General features: G+C 41.4%; 2 protein-coding genes across 2 annotated transcripts in view; one reads left to right on the top strand and one right to left on the bottom strand.

Moving 5' to 3' along the window:
• The window catches only part of LOC117530754 (speckle-type POZ protein), a 35,744-nt gene extending 30,123 nt beyond the window's left edge, over positions 1-5,621 (top strand). Inside the window, exons 9-10 of the mRNA XM_034193673.1 lie at positions 2,311-2,453; positions 4,077-5,621. Of these exons, the coding sequence (XP_034049564.1) occupies positions 2,311-2,453; positions 4,077-4,221 (288 nt within the window). The 3' untranslated portion in view covers positions 4,222-5,621. The remainder of the gene's footprint in view (positions 1-2,310; positions 2,454-4,076) is intronic.
• Positions 5,622-11,836: 6,215 nt separating this feature from the next.
• Positions 11,837-16,199, bottom strand: LOC117530755 (neurexophilin-1-like). Its single transcript, XM_034193674.1, has 3 exons — positions 16,184-16,199; positions 15,744-15,937; positions 11,837-12,901 (listed from the first exon to the last, which is right to left on the bottom strand). The coding sequence occupies exons 2-3, from the start codon at positions 15,786-15,788 to the stop codon at positions 12,170-12,172; spliced, it is 777 nt and encodes a 258-aa protein (XP_034049565.1). The 5' UTR covers positions 15,789-15,937; positions 16,184-16,199; the 3' UTR covers positions 11,837-12,169.
• Positions 16,200-17,708: the final 1,509 nt, after the last annotated feature.

Below are 17,708 nucleotides of genomic sequence, written 5' to 3'. Positions count from 1 at the left end.
GGCAGCACAGTAAAGAATTTTGTTATAAAGTTCATAGCAGCAAGGTCATCATTGTGAAAACACTGAATAAATATCACATTTTACAGAGTGTAAGTCACACCTGTCAATAATTGCCCCTTGAAGAGGAGATGTATATGTATGTTGCACCTTTTTCTCTATTATGAGCGCTTTGATTTTGGATTTTTGTGCATTGCTGTAGTGTACTTTTTATTATTTGGCATTTGTTATTTTATTTTGTTTAGTGCTTTGATTCCTGGAAAAATCTGGTGTAAATAGTTACTCTAATTACTATTACCAAACAGACTTGTGATATTTCAGTGTGAAAGTCGCACTGGAGTATAAAATCGCAGGACTTCCCAGACAAGTCCAAACAAAAACAAAACTTATACTTTGGGAAATGCGATAAGCAAATAATCCGACCTGCAGTAAAGTAATTTTAAAAATGCAACTAGCTGACAACATGTTATTATATTTTACAATGATTTGACTAGTCAGAGCATTAAATGTGATTAGTTTTTTTTATTATTATTATTATTATTATGTTAGCTACATGTGTGGTTAGCTACTGTGGAAGTCATGTTTTAACACAGTGCAAAGATGTTCAAGCTGTTGAATCCTCCATTCTAATGACTAATCAAGTTTGGACCATTGTTTCCAACTCTAAAACGGGGGATTTGCAGATCCAGGAAGTGAATGAAACATACTCTCTTCTGGAATATGGCTGCATATCGTGCCTGAGGTTGTCAGACTGTTTTGCCACTTCACACAACGCTGCAAGAAACTGAGTTTGGTGCACGCTATTTAGCTGACGATGTGTATTGTGAGCGTCCATCTGTGAGGAATACGTTTAAGACCTGACCTGGTAGAGTTGCACAGTGTCTGCTGAAGTGTTCACTCACTAAGCAGCAAGGATTTGAAGAAACAGGTGGATGGCTTCACGCTCTTCTCACATCTCCTTGACATCACGTGGTATTTTGTGACTTTGAGCCAAAGCGTCTCTGAGTTTAAGTAAGCAAATGTCAAGAGTGTTATCATTTTTAAACATGTATGTTTTATTTACAGTTAGGTACGTTTTTGCATCCGTTCACCACCACAATAGAGATGAAATTAAACAAGATGTGTATGTTGCAATGTAGACTTTTAGGTTTAGGTCAAGCAGTTTAACAAAAATATTGAAAACACCATTTAGGAATTGCACCCTTTTTTTATATACTTACACTCCTTTTTCAGAAGGCAAAGGTAATAGGGCAAAAAAAAAAACCCATTATATATATATATATATATAAAGAATTTATTAGTGAGTTCAAGCAGTGACTGTTTTAAACTCTGCTATGGTGACTGGAAGAAGTCTTCTGTTCTTTGTGCATTTGTATTAGCTTGGTTATTAGTATCCACTAACTCGATTACGGCAAATGGAGACATTTTCCATATTTGTTACTATGTGATGTAAAGGTAACAGAATTTAAATAGTTTTTTTTATTGAAACATGTTTTAAAAGGTTTTACACTTGACAGACACGCGTTGTCAACAATTTTGCAGTTTTTACTTGTTTGCTAGTTGAATTGGCCCCATATCAGCTCCCATTACTCCTGGCAAATGTTTTGTTTGCAAGAAGTCAATCTGGAGTTTCTGTTATAAATATATAGATTTTTATACCAGTGTCAGCAGTTAGTATTGTTAAGTCCTGTCTGCTTAAACTCCTCAGATACAACCTCTGTTGGAGAAACGTAGGTCCATTTCCAGTCACTGCTTAAATTCCCCATTGTTAAAACAGACTATCACTTTTACAGCCAGTTTGCTTCAGACAAGTTAGAGAATGGATGCATGAACATTTCCAAGTCACTGAATGAGTTTGGCTTCATTTAATACAAACAGTATGGTGCTGCATGTTACATCTGGAGTAAGCAGTTAGAAAACTAGTGAGGGAAGCCACCAAGACACCTGTGGCTACACGGAAAGAGCTATATAGGCTTCTGTGGTTGTGAGTGAAGAAACTGGGTTTATTTTTTTTCCTGTTGTTGCATCAGTATTTATACAGCTTCATAATGGAGTATTACACAGAAGGAATTTCATAAAAAGATGATGTGGAATGTCAGCTGCAGTTTGCCCAAAGGCTCACGAGAGATGGAGCTTTCTTGTATGAAAATCCTTCTGTGTTCGACTCCAACATGAAGCTGTCAAGGTTGGTATAACAGACAAAAGGGGCGGTCACTGTATTCTTACCTTTAGAGACCCTTCATCACAGATGTTCTTTTTTCTGTACGTGGATAAAAAGAGTGGTTAAAGTGCTGTTAATCTTGCATCTTTCAGTATGCCCTGGAGAGACTGAAGGTTATGTGCGAGGACGCCCTGTGCACTAGTCTCTCTGTGGAGAACGCTGCCGAGATCCTCATCCTGGCTGATCTGCACAGTGCCGACCAGCTGAAAACACAGGCTGTCGACTTCATTAACTAGTCAGTACCCACACACACACACACACACACGAGGAGCTCACAGTTTCAGTATCTGTTCTTGATTTTGTGTCTTTAGAGGTTTGTTGATTTGTTTGTCTTTTGCTCTCACACCCCCCCACCCATTCCTCCTTTCATGATGCCAAGACTCTGTGTTCCTTCTGTCATCTCTTGCTGTCTCCTTGTCACACTTAACAATTTTAATTTCACATGTCCCCCTGTCGAGCGCTCAAACTGTTATTGTTAAATCCTGCCGAGGCTTTGAGAGAGATCAGAGCAACCTGACTCCTCACCACGACTGGCGTCAGCTTCGAAGAATGTGATAATTACACCAAACATGTCTGCCCCTACTTACCTGGTTTCTTCTCATATGCTCTGTTTTGTGCACTTTTAGGCTATATGTATGCTAGCAACAATACATAGGCAACAGGACATACCAGTAGCATACATGCTACAGTACTGGCAGATGTTTCAAACTTGTACATGGGCATTATAACATGCATTAAAGCATTTTTTATACATCACACCTTCAGATTGTACAATGACAGTCATAATATTAGCAAGAATAATTGATGATGTAGCGATGGCTTATATGGAATTTGACAAAAAACAACTTTAAGAAGATGACATCCTCAGAGTACAACACGTGCTGCTTACATGTTTGACACCATCATGCAGATTAATTCTTTGCGATTCAGTGACTCCAGATTATATGCTTCAGTGTGTCAGTGACATTTGATCATTTCGGTCCAAAATGGAAACACTGTTATACTCCATCTTAACTCCAAACAGATTTAGTTACACAGTTAAGACTTTGATCTGTCATGCTCACCCAAGGTCACCTGACCATTACATGGGTGATGTACAAGTTTTAATATTAACAACCTAAAGAATATCTTTAACTAATTCTTGAAAATAGCCATTTTAAATGCACCCAGTATGTAAGCACTGGGCCCAGATTGTGATCTTGACTTTTAGCTATTTTTCTTGAAATAAAATAATTTAGTCCGTGGTTAACTCTCAGGTCAGAGGTGCCAATTTCCCGCAGATCCACAGTTTCCAGCAGTTTTTGCCTTGCCAGGATACATTTTTGTGATCAGTGTAAAGCTGGTGTAAAATTCTGGAGGCGGGGGGGGGGGGGGGGGGGGGGGGTGTAACTCCAGCTCCATTTGCCACGGCTTGTCGCTGAACATTGTGCTTCATTTATTTTGTTAAACAGTCCCCCCCCCCCAATGCACAAAGGACAAAAGTCCTGATTGGACGTTTTTGTGGGTGTGTCCTTCTCACTGCGAATCAAAGCACTGCTTGGTTGAGTGATTAAGCAACACATACGCATTTGCTGAAAACAGCAAGAGGAACCCTGAGAAGGTGAGCTGCAAACGAATAAAAAAAATCTGCACCTCCCCTCATGCCACTGTTGGTGGCATCATGGGCCTTCAGGCGTTCTAGCTTTTTCTGTCATGACCTGTTGGCACACCTGCTCAGTTATTCCATCAGTTTTTCAGTTGTTCACACACACAAAATTAAATGTATGGGCTGCTAAGAGTGAGAGCATATATTATATATAAAACACACACAAAGAGCATTTTCTTAATCAGCTCGTTGTTTCTGATTTGATCTGTGTAGCCATGCTGCGGAGGTCATGGAGACGGCAGGTTGGAAGTCCATGGTCGCATCTCATCCTCACCTGGTGGCTGAAGCTTATCGCTCCCTGGCGTCTGCCCAGTGTCCTTTCCTTGGGCCCCCACGCAAACGCCTTAAACAGTCCTAACAGCCTTGGAGCAAGGCATACACACGCGCACACACAGACGCACACATACACACCCACACACATGGACAAATTACCCCTTACTGTTACCTATGACACTACCTACCGTTTCCTCCAAAGTCCCCCCCTTCTGTCCCATCCAAAACCTGCTGTACTTAGTCTCTTGTGAAGATGGAAGGAAGGAAGAGGAAGAAAAGTCATGGTTGGTTGTTGTTTATGAAAAACTGCAGCACCCCTCCCTTCTTCTTCTCAGCTCCACTGACATTGTGCTCCTCTGTGTGTGTGAAGATCTGACCTAAATCCTTTGATATCCTGCCAAGGTCCCGTGGCATTTGGAATCCGTTATGGAGGAGAACTGGACACAACAATCCATTAAGAGCCGACCATCTGGGAATCGACAAGTGCAGATAAATAACGTCTTCAACTGTGTATTTTTCAGTGAGGCTTCTTTGGAGTTGAGCTGCCAGCGAAGCCCCCCCCTCCCCCCCCCCAAAAAAAACGAACAAACAAACTAAAGGACACACAGGCATTTGAGGGACTGTTAGTTACAAACTAGAAGCCCCGAGAAAGATAACAAAAGGGCTAGACAAAAAGGAAGCTATTGGACAGAATCATCAAACTAATTTTCCCTGAAGAGTTGGGAAACATTGCACTAATATCACAGCTCACCCTTTGTCAACCCTTACCAGCAGTAAAGTAGAAATGCTGTAGGCAAGCACATCCTGAAGCTAGCTTCATGGACTAAAGACCCCAATGGACCACAGAGAACAAGTTACCCTTTAAGAGATTTATCAGTGAACGACAAACCAACAATGTCAGTCTATATCGAACTCTGCTTCACCTGCGTCCGTTTTCATTTTTCAAGAAGCCAGAAAAGTATACAGAGAAATTATCAGTGCACAACTGGATGTCTTTCTGAGGGAATCATATTTTTGATCCGTCTTTGTCGCCCTTGAGAGAAAATGAAATCCAAGGTGTCAACAGACAGGAGGAAAAGGTTACAGGACGTTGACATTCAGTCAGGCATGTTAATGTTTTATGATGGATTTCTTACTTGTTTTTCCTCAAAGCTGTTGTTTTAATTTTATTTCTTTTTCCATAAGAATTTGTATAGACACTAGTGTTTTTGAAGCCGGGTTTAAAAAAAAAAAGAAAAAAAAAAAAAGGCATTTTCAAACATGAGATTGGAAAAAAAAAATGGACAGATGTTTTCTTTGCTGGCATGAAGACTGAGGGGAAATTAAATTGAATGAACACGTTTTAATGTTCAGATTAGTCAGAATGTAAAATGCACACCAAACCACCTGAAATGAATTTGAAGTTATTTTAACTTGATGGAAAATGGTAATCAATAGAAGGAACCTTTGCCGTTTCTTTTCTGTAGATATTGCTGGTTATGAAAAGTGACACTTACACTCAACAAAAATATAAACGCAACACTTTTGGTTTTGCTCCCATTTTGTATGAGATGAACTCAAAGATCTAAAACTTTTTCCACATACACAATATCACCATTTCCCTCAAATATTGTTCACAAACCAGTCTAAATCTGTGATAGTGAGCACTTCTCCTTTGCTGAGATAATCCATCCCACCTCACAGGTGTGCCATACCAAGATGCTGACTAGACACCATGATTAGTGCACAGGTGTGCCTTAGACTGCCCACAGTAAAAGGCCACTCTGAAAGGTGCAGTTTTATCATACAGCACAATGCCACAGATGTCGCAAGATTTGAGGGAGCGTGCAATTGGCATGCTGACAGCAGGAATGTCAACCAGAGCTGTTGCTCGTGTATTGAATGTTCATTTCTCTACCATAAGCCGTCTCCAAAGGCGTTTCAGAGAATTTGGCAGTACATCCAACCAGCCTCACAACCGCAGACCACGTGTAACCACACCAGCCCAGGACCTCCACATCCAGCATGTTCACCTCCAAGATCGTCTGAGACCAGCCACTCGGACAGCTGCTGAAACAATCGGTTTGCATAACCAAAGAATTTCTGCACAAACTGTCAGAAACTGTCTCAGGGAAGCTCATCTGCATGCTCGTTGTCCTCATCGGGGTCTCAACCTGACTCCAGTTCGTTGTCGTAACCGACTTGAGTGGGCAAATGCTCACATTCGCTGGCATTTGGCACGTTGGAGAGGTGTTCTCTTCACAGATGAATCCCGGTTCACACTGTTCAAGGCAGATGGCAGAGAGCGTGTGTGGCGTCGTGTGGGTGAGCGGTTTTCTGATGTCAGTGTTGTGGATCGAGTGGCCCATGGTGGCGGTGGAGTTATGGTATGGGCAGGCGTCTCTTATGGACGAAGAACACAGGTGCATTTTATTGATGGCATTTTGAATGCACAGAGATACCGTGATGAGATCCTGAGGCCCATTGTTGTACCATCCAAGAACATCTCATGTTGCAGCAGGATAATGCACGGCCCCATGTTGCAAGGATCTGTACACAATTCTTGGAAGCTGAAAATGTCCCAGTTCTTGCATGGCCGGCATACTCACCGGACATGTCACCCATTGAGCATGTTTGGGATGCTCTGGACCGGCGTATATGACAGCGTGTACCAGTTCCTGCCAATATCCAGCAACTTCGCACAGCCATTGAAGATGAGTGGAGCAACATTCCACAGGCCACAATTGACAACCTGATCAACTCTATGCGAAGGAGATGTGTTGCACTGCATGAGGCAAATGGTGGTCACACCAGATACTGACTGGTATCCCCCCCCAGTAAAACAAAACTGCACCTTTCAGAGTGGCCTTTTATTGTGGACAGTCTATGGCACACCTGTGCACCAATCATGGTGTCTAATCAGCATCTTGGTATGGCACGCCTGTGAGGTGGGATGGATTATCTCAGCAAAGGAGAAGTGCTCACTATCACAGATTTAGACTGGTTTGTGAACGATATTTGAGGGAAATGGTGATATTGTGTATGTGGAAAAAGTTTTAGATCTTTGAGTTCATCTCATACAAAATGGGAGCAAAACCAAAAGTGTTGCGTTTATATTTTTGTTGAGTGTAGTTGTTACCTTTTTTTTTGTTTGTTTTGTTTTTTTCCCCCAAAAGAATAAACCACAACTATTTTGTATGGAATTCAGTTCAGACTTTGTGTGGATACTTCTGTGTGTGTTCAAATTTAATCTTGGATGTCTCCTTAAGAAAATGAAAAGTTAAGAAAATGACTCTGCAGACCGACTTGAACTAATTTTGGGCAAATATTTTTCCTTTTCTGAAGAAAATGAAGTCAAATATGTTAAAGCTTATTTTTCTTAGTTTAATGAGACTTCACCCAGCACAGTGACATGTTGTCACAGAGGTGAAAAAAACAATTGTGCAGCTAATGGTGGCTGCTTTCGGTTGAGGAGCATGGTAGATCAAAACTAGATCAAAACTCAGTTTTGATCTAGTTTGGTCCAAACTTGATGGAATGTTTGATTATTTCCCAAGTGACAAAATTATTTGATTTTAGGGTGAAATCAGTTAAAATTGAATAGTAGGTATGAAAAATACAAATATAACCCCTGGCAAAAATTATGGAATCACCGGCCTCGGAGGATGTTCATGCAGTTGTTTAATTTTGTAGAAAAAAGCAGATCACAGACATGACACAAAACTAAAGTCATTTCAAATGGCAACTTTCTGGCTTTAAGAAACACTATAAGAAATCAGGAAAAATAATTGTGGCAGTCAGTAACGGTTACTTTTTTAGACCAAGCAGAGGGAAAAAAATATGGAATCACTCAATTCTGAGGAAAAAATTATGGAATCATGAAAAACAAAAGAACGCTCCAACACATCACTAGTATTTTGTTGCACCACCTCTGGCTTTTATAACAGCTTGCAGTCTCTGAGGCATGGACTTAATGAGTGACAAACAGTACTCTTTATCAATCTGGCTCCAACTTTCTCTGATTGCTGTTGCCAGATCAGCTTTGCAGGTTGGAGCCTTGTCATGGATCATTTTCTTCAACTTCCACCAAAGATTTTCAATTGGATTAAGATCCGGACTATTTGCAGGCCATGACATTGATCCTGTGTGTCTTTTTGCAAGGAATGTTTTCACAGTTTTTGCTCTATGGCAAGATGCATTATCATCTTGAAAAATGATTTCATCATCCCCAAACATCCTTTCAATTGATGGGATAAGAAAAGTGTCCAAAATATCAACGTAAACTTGTGTATTTATTGATGATGTAATGACAGCCATCTCCCCAGTGCCTTTACCTGACATGCAGCCCCATATCATCAATGACTGTGGAAATTTACATGTTCTCTTCAGGCAGTCATCTTTATAAATCTCATTGGAACGGCACCAAACAAAAGTTCCAGCATCATCACCTTGCCCAATGCAGATTCGAGATTCATCACTGAATATGACTTTCATCCAGTCATCCACAGTCCACAATTGCTTTTCCTTAGCCCATTGTAACCTTGTTTTTTTCTGTTTAGGTGTTAATGATGGCTTTTGTTTAGCTTTTCTGTATGTAAATCCCATTTCCTTTAGGCGGTTTCTTACAGTTCAGTCACAGATGTTGACTCCAGTTTCCTCCCATTCGTTCATTTGTTTTGTTGTGCATTTTCGATTTTTGAGACATATTGCTTTAAGTTTTCTGTCTTGACGCATTGATGTCTTCCTTAGTCTACTAGTATGTTTGCCTTTAACAACCTTCCCATGTTGTTTGTATTTGGTCCAGAGTTTAGACACGGCTGACTGAACAACCAACATCTTTTGCAAAATTGCGTGATGATTTACCCTCTTTTAAGAGTTTGATAATCCTCTCCTTTGTTTCAACTGACATCTCTCGTGTTGGAGCCATGATTCATGTCAGTCCACTTGGTGCAACAGCTCTCCAAGGTGTGAACACTCATTTTTAGATGCAGAACGAGCAGATCTGATTTGATGCAGGTGTTAGTTTTGGGGATGATAATTTACAGGGTGATTCCATAATTTATTCCTCAGAATTGAGTGAGTCCATATTTTTTTCCCTCTGCTTGGTCTAAAAAAAGTAACCGTTACTGAGTGCCACAATTTTTTTCCTGATTTCTTAGTGTTTCTTAAAGCCAGAAAGTTGCCATTTGAAATGACTTTAGTTTTGTGTCATGTCTGTGATCTGCTTTTTTCCTACAAAATTAAACAACTGAATGAACATCCTCTGAGGCCGGTGATTCCATAATTTTTGCCAGGGGTTATAATAAAAAAAAGCATAAGAAAATTATTGAACTGTTTAAAACAAAGTTCCTGTAATAAAGACTGGAAGGGATTTGCTTATTTATCCTAGAGTGTCTAATATTAAGCAATTCAAGGAATTTGGAGGAATTTCAGTGTGGAAATGGCAAGGGTGCAATTTGAAGCTGTACACCCATGATCTCCAATCTCTCAGATGGCAATGCATCAAGAACAGTGATTCATCAATAGCTGATTTAACCACATGGGCAGTGTATTACTTTGGGAAGTGTTTGTCAAGCACTACCATACAGTTACATTCACAAATGCCACTTAAAACTTTACTGTCCCAAAAAAACCTTATGTTAACCTTGTCTGTAAGTGGAATCAACTTATCATGGCTCAGACACATCTGGGTTGGACCATCATACAGCAGAACTGTGTATTATTGTCAGATGAATCACTGTAACAGACTTTTTTATTGGAAAAATTTGACACTATACTCTGGACAAAGGATGAAAATGGCCATCTAGACATCAATAAGTCCAAAAGCCAGGGTCTTCATGTTATGGGTTTGTGTCAGTGCCCTTGGCCACTAAAATTTTAGAGCAGCATACGATGGATGCATCTGGAAAGTATTCACAGCACTTTACCACATTTTATGTTACAGCCTTATTCCAAAATGGAATAAACTCATTTTTTCCCCTCAAAATTCTACTCACAACACCCCATAATGACAACAGCTCATCTTCAACCGCTTATCCGGCATCGGGTTGCCTTTCCACTGATCATCCTTGAGATGTTTCTGCAGCTTAATTGGAGTCCACCTGGGGTAAATTCAGTTGATTGGACATGAATTGGAAAGGCAAACACCTGTCTACATATGAGGTCCCACAGTTGATAGTGCATGTCGGAGCACAAACCAAGCATTAAGTCAAAGGAATTGTCTGTAGACCTTAGAGGCAGGATTGGCTCAAATCTGGGGAAGGGTACGGAAACATTGCTGCTGCTTTAAAGGTCCCAGTGAGCACAGTGGCCTCCATCATCCATAAATGGAAGAAGTCCAGATCCACCAGGACTCTTTTTAGAGCTGGCTGCCCGTCTAAACTGAGCGATCAGGGGAAAAGGGCCTTAGTCAGGGAGGTGACCAAGAACCAGATGGGCACTCTGTCAGAGCTCCAGAATTCCTCTGTGGCGAGAGGTGAACCTTCCAAAAGGACAACCATCTCTGCAGCAATCCACCAATCAGACCTATATGATACAGTGGCCAGACGGATGCCACTCCTTAATAAAAGGCACATAGCAGCCTGCCTGGAATTTGCCAAATGTACATGAAGGACTCTCAGATCATGAGAAACAAAATTCTCTGGTCTGATGAGACAAAGATTGAACTTTTTGGCGTGAATGCCAGACATCATTTTGACGAAACCAGGCAACATACCTGCAGTGAAGCGTGGTGGTAGCATCATCCTGTGGGGATGTTTTTCTGCAGCGGGAACTGGGAGACTAGTTAAGATTGAGGGAAAGATGGATGCAGCAATGTACAGAGATATCCTGGATGAAAACCTGCTCCAGAGCTCTCTTGACCTCAGACTGGGGTGAGGGTTTATGTTTCAGCAGGATAATGACACAGCCAAGACATCAAAGAAGTGTCTCCAGGACAACACTGTGAATGTGCTTGAGTGGCCCTGCCAGAGATCAGACCTGAATCCAACTGAACATCTCTGGAGAGATCTGAAAATGGCTGTGCACTGGCGCTCTACATCCAACCTAATGGGGCTTGATAGGTGCTGCAAAGAGGAATGGACAAAACTGCCCAAAGATAGGTGCACCAAGCTTGTGGCATCATATTCAAAAAAACTTGAGGCTGTAATTGCTGCCAAAGGTACATCAACAAAGTACTGAGCAAAGAGTGTGAATATTTATGTAGATGTGATTTCTTAGTTTTTTGTTTTTTATAAATTTCCAAAAAAACCCAATCTTTTTTCATCTCATTATGGGGTGTTGTGAGTAGAATTTTGAGGGGAAAAAATTAATTTACTCTGTTTTGGAATAAGGTTGTAACATCACAAAATGTAGAAAGGTGAAGCACTGTGAATACTTTCTGGATGTACCTTATCTGAGGGTAAATGGATGATCAACAGTTGGCAGAGTTTGGTGGTTTTCATTGTTTGCCAGTTGGGTGGTTGCAGCTTTACTCCTCATCGAACAAACTGAATTTTATGACACTTGGTAAACCTGTTTCCCCAAAATATACCAGTGAAATCTTTGATGGTTCTACATACTAAAAAAACTGAAAAGGCTGAACTACAATGCTTTACATAGGGTGAATTTGAGGTGTTTTCCTGGCATGGGTTAGTTCTGAAGTTAATCTTGTTAGCATGTCTCAGGTACTGACGTGTTTATAGAACAAATTCAGGCAAAGAGTTTGGAGAGAAGTCAGCTGCTTCAGGCTGGTTGGATTTAATTTAGTCTTTTGCACAACATACAATGTAGTGTTATGAAATGAACAAGAGAATATGACAAAATGTCAAGATACACAGTACAGTCCATGGTTGTCTTGAGTATAGCATAATGCACGAAATCTGTCTCTATTTCTATTTATAGTTTGCATTTTTCAGACAAATTTGTTTAATATGACAGATGAGATAATACATCACGCTTATTCCAGGCTTGGGGGTACTTGTGCAACTTATGACTCATAGTGTCTTAAAGATTCATTGACGTACCATCGACCCTTTGATTAAATGTCACATCATCTGCATAGATTCAACAGTGGCTTAAGTTTGACCTTTTGACATGTGACCTCCATGGTTCTTGTAGCTATAGTCCGGACAGACTTTTTGAACCAGCCTGTAGTCCGTACTGTAGAAGGACACATAGATGCAAATGACCTGAAAGGGTTTGGAACACATCCAGATCACGTGGTTCTGAGTCTGTTCCCGAGCGCACGTCTTTGACGGGTCGTAGTTGCACAGCATCACCTTCTTGCTGCGTTCCGTTTTCTCGTAGTCCACTCTACAGCTGAACGTCTTGGAGTCTTTGGGGTTGACCACGCTTTGGCGTTCCAGATCGAACTCCACCTCTTTCAGCGGCGGGACGAGGCTGACGGATACGTTGCCCACACCTGTGGAGTTATGGTGGAAATAGACTCCGAGAGAGCCGTTGCCGTGATCTACGATCTTTCCCATTATCAGCAAATTCAGTTTGACGGTCTTGATATTTGAGTAAAAGTCTCCCCAACTAAACATCCTGGAAAATTTAGACGTGCTGTGAACATTCATGATGGGGCGGAGCTGAGTTTTTAAGGAGAAATTGGAATGTGAGTGGGTGTGTCCTCGAAGTATGTCATAAAGCCCCTTCTTTGATGAAGGGATGAAAGGATTAATTGTAGGTTTGACATTCTGAACCAGACTCCTTGTTTGCAGCAGATTATTGTGTTTTCCGTCAAGTTCGGTGGATGTCTTGCCAGAAATGAAGTTGCTGTTCGTCTTGTGGTGCCCAAGAACCAACTAGACAGAGAATTACGAGAAAAAGAGAAACACTCATAGTGAGGACAACCTTCTATGACAGCAGGCATTGTCGCTTCATCGCTAGATCTAATTTGATTGATTAAAAATTTAAAACTGTTGTCACTGAAAGAACAGGAAGGCATTTTAAAATTTATATATATATATGTATATATATATATACGTATATAAATTCAGTACATTTCAAGCATCGACACGAGGTTTAGAAATGTAGAAATAAATTGACAAGTTGATGTAGAACCTATTTCAGGGTGTGTGCAGTATGTTATTAGTACAATGTGCATTCAGGTAGAGTCGGGTTTTTATAAGAAGCTGCTTTTTTATATTTAGCTTTCCAAGTGACATGACTATGAATTGCCACAAATTGCTTCATTGGAGGACATTAAAGTTATCCCATCATCTCATCTGTCTGTACAACCATATATACATAGGTTAATTGTTGAAATCCTGACATGACAACTTTCTGGAGGGACTGAAAAACAATAAATACTATTGTCATTCATGTCTCCAAATTAAAAGTGCAGACAATGAGGACAAACAGATTATAACCGGATAAACGCTGATGCAGGATCAACATTAAATACAACCCCTGGCAAAAATTGTGGAATCACTGGCCTCGGAGGATGTTCATTCAGTTGTTTAATTTTGTAGAAAAAAAGTAGATCACAGATATGACACAAAACTAAAGTCATTTCAAATAGCAACTTTCTGGTTTTAAGAAACACTACAAGAAATAAGGAAAAAAAATTGTGGCAGTCAGTAACGGTTACTTTTTTAGACCAAGCAGAGGGAAAAAAATATGAACTCACTCAATTCTGAGGAATAAATTATGGAATCACCCTGTAAATTTTCATCCCCAAACCTAACACCTGCTTCAGATCAGATCTGCTCGTTAGTCTGCGTCTAAAAAGGAGTGATCACACCTTGGAGAGCTGTTGCACCAAGTGGACTGACATGAATCATGGCTCCAATACAAGAGATGTCAATTGAAACAAAGGAGAGGATTATCAAACTCTTAAAGAGGGTAAATCATCACGCAATGTTGCAAAAGATGTTGGTTGTTCACAGTCAGCTGTGTCTAAACTCTGGACCAAATACAAATAACATGGGAAGGTTGTTAAAGGCAAACATACTGGTAGACCAAGGAAGACATCAAAGCGTCAAGACAGAAAACTTAAAGCAATATGTCTCAAAAATCGAATATGCACAACAAAACAAATGAGGAATGAATGGGAGGAAACTGGAGTCAACTTCTGTGACCGAACTGTAAGAAACCACCTAAAGGAAATGGGATTTACATACAGAAAAGCTAAACGAAAGCCATCATTAACACCTAAACAGAAAAAAAGGTTACAATGGGCTAAGGAAAAGCAATTGTGGACTGTGGATGACTGGATGAAAGTCATATTCAATGATGAATCTCGAATCTGCATTGGGCAAGGTGATGATGCTGGAACTTTTGTTTGGTGCCATTCCAATGAGATTTATAAAGATGACTGCCTGAAGAGAACATGTAAATTTCCAGAGTCATTGATGATATGGGGCTGCATGTCAGGTAAAGGCACTGGGGAGATGGCTGTCATTACATCATCAATAAATGCACAAGTTTACGTTGATATTTTGGACACTTTTCTGATGTTTAAGGATGATGAAATCATTTTTCAAGAAGATAATGCATCTTGCCATAGAGCAAAAACTGAAAACATTCCTTGCAAAAAGACACATAGGGTCAATTTCATGACATAGGGTTAATGTCAACGAGCAGATGTGATTTGAAGCAGGTGTTAGTTTTGGGGATGGAAATTTACAGGGTGATTCCATAATTTATTCCTCAGAATTGAGTGATTCCATATTTTTTTCCTCTGCTTGGTCTCAAAAAGTAACCGTTACTGACTGCCACAATCTTTTTTTCTTGATTTCTTATAGTGTTTCTTAAAGCCAGAAAGTTGCCATTTGAAATGACTTTAGTTTTGTGTCATGTCTGTGATCTGCTTTTTTTCTACAAAATTAAACAACAGAATGAACATCCTCCGAGGCCGGTGATTCCATAATTTTTGCCAGGGGTTGTACTAGTGATGTGTTGGAGCGTTCTTGTGTTTTTCATGATTCCATAATTTTTTTCCTCAGAATTGAGTGATTCCATATTTTTTTCCCTCTGCTTGGTCTAAAAAAGTAACCGTTACTGACTGCCACAATTTTTTTTTTTCCTGATTTCTTATAGTGTTTCTTAAAGCCAGAAAGTTGCCATTTGAAATGACTTTAGTTTTGTATCATGTCTGTGATCTGCTTTTTTCTACAAAATTAAACAACTGAATGAACATCCTCCGAGGCCAGTGATTCCATAATTTTTGCCAGGGGTTGTACATACTGGTGTGCCAGCTGCTGGACATGTCTGGAATGTTGCAGGGAATAATCTTAACCATCAAATGTATGAGAAGAATTAGGAGTAGGTGTTATTAGTTTTTCCATCTGTCCATTTTCTATACTCGCTTACTCAAATTAAGGGTTAAGGGTCATGGGTGGGAGGGCTGGAGCCTATATCTCAGCAGTCATAGGGCGTGAGGTGGGGTACACCCTTGTAGAGTCATCCGTTTTTCATTTCCAAAGTCTGGTGGCCACCGAAACTACTGACGCTTGTATGAAAATAGATAAATAAAGTGGATACTCTTTCAAAGTGCTGACATATCTGCTTAGAAGAGAAATTACAGATGTTACAGATGAGCTACATTCAATAAGCACGTGGCTTACATCCCGCAAAATAATTCCTTAAAACTACTTTCCACCTGCAGGACACTACCCCAGCCCCCCGGTCAGCTGGACTCACCAAACAAAAGATGCCTTTCAGAAGAATCCAAACAAAGCTCTCCATCCTGCTGCTGTCACAACATCCATCCACGTTCTCCTCAAGCAAAAGTCAGACCAAGTAAATGTGCTTTTACATGCTGAGGACAAACAGCCATGTGAAATCCTGCACAACCTTCTGAGACTTCCCAGCAGACACTCTGGTCGCTCTCTCCCCTCTTTTTCCTCTCTCTCTCCATCTCTTCCCCCTCTCTCTCTCCCTATCTCTCATTCTCCCTTTCTCTCCCCTCTCTCTCACTCTCTCCCTCTCTCCCTCTCTTTCTCTCCCTCTCTCCTCCCTCTCTCCCTCTCTTTCTCTCTCACTCTCTCTCTCCCTCTCTCCCCCCTTTCTCTCCCTCTCTCTCACTCTCTCCCTCTTTCCTCCCTCTCTCCCTCTCTTTCTCTCTCTCTCTTTCCTCTCACTCTCTCTCTCTCTCTCCCTCTCTCCCTCTTGCTCTATCTCTTTCCCTATTCCCCCCTCTCCCTCTCTCTCCCTTTCCCCTCTCTCCTCTCTCTCTCTCTCTCTCTCTCCCTTTCCCTCTCGCTCTCTCTGTCTCTCTCTCTCTCTCTCCCTCTTGCTCTATCTCTTTCCCTATTCTCCCTCTCTCTTGCTCTATCTCTTTCCCTATTTCCCTATCTCTATCTCTCTTTCTCTCCCTCTCTCACTGTATCTCTCTCCCCCCTCTCTCTCTCCCTTTCCCTCTCGCTCTCTCTCTTTCTCTCTCTCTCTCCCTTTCTCACTCTATCTCTTTCCCTATTCCCCCCCTCTCTCTCTCCCTTCCTCTCCCTCTCTCTCTCCCTTCCTCTCCCTCTCTCTTGCTCTATCTCTTTCCCTATTTCCCTATCTCTATCTCTCTATCTCTCCCTCTCTCACTGTATCTCTCTCCCTCTCTCTCCCTATCTCTCTCTCTCTCTCCCTCTCCCTTTCTCTCCCTCTCTCACACTCTATCTCTTTCCCTCCCTCTCCCCCTCTCTCTCTCACTCTCCCTTTTCTCCCTCTCTCTCACTCTTTCTTTCCCTCTCTCCCTCTCTCTTTCCCTCTCTCTCACTCTATTTCTTTCCCTCTCTCTCTCTCCCTCTCTCTCCATCTCTCGGTCTCTCTCCCCCTCTCACCCTGTCTATTTCCCTCCCTCTCCCCTCTCTCTCTCTCCCTCTCCCTTTCTCTCCCTCTCTCACACTGTATCTCTTCCCCCCTCTTTTTCTTTCCCCCTCTCTCACTCTATCTCTCTTTCTCTCCCTCTCTCTCACTCTCTTTCCCTCTCTCTCCCTCTCCCTCTCTTTCACTCTCGCTCTATCTCTTCCCCCCCACACTATCTCTCTCTCTCCCTCTCCCCGTCTTCCTTTCTCTCACTCTCTCTCCCTCTCCCCCACTCTATCTCTTTCCCTATCTCTCTCTCCCCTCTCTGTCTCTCCGTCTCCTGTCTCCCTCCCCCTCTCACTCTATCTCTCTCCCTCTCCCTTTCTCTCTCGCTCTATCTCTTTCCCCCCTCTCTCTATCTCTCTCTCACTCTTTCTTCCTCTCTTTCCCTATCTCTCCCTCTCCCCTTCTCCCCCTCTCTCCCTCTCACTATCTCTTCCCCCCCCCCCCCTTTCTCTTCATGGATAAAACAGTGAGATCACATGCCCTGTCTTCTGAACACACTTCCAGTCTTCCCCACTGACAATCGACACAATTACTAAACAAATTAACTCTTTCTGTCATTACCACCACGTGGTGGTAATGACTCTCACTGGTGTTTGAGAGTGATGCTTGGTCGGCCTCATCAACATCAAACGCTTTGTTATGCTGCCATCGTGTGGCCGTGAGGTGTGTGCTGTCTGCTGCTACATGAACCCAAATACAAAGTTTGATCCACAACATACGAGGTCTGTCCAAAAAGTAACGGACCTTTTTATTTTTTCAAAAACTATATGGATTTGAATCACGTGTGATTGCATCAGCCAAGCT

Source organism: Thalassophryne amazonica, chromosome 18 (genome assembly GCF_902500255.1).
Source record: "Thalassophryne amazonica chromosome 18, fThaAma1.1, whole genome shotgun sequence".
Taxonomy (NCBI): domain Eukaryota; kingdom Metazoa; phylum Chordata; class Actinopteri; order Batrachoidiformes; family Batrachoididae; genus Thalassophryne; species Thalassophryne amazonica.
Note: the sequence above shows the minus strand (reverse complement) of the source record. Positions and strands in the feature narration are given on the sequence as shown.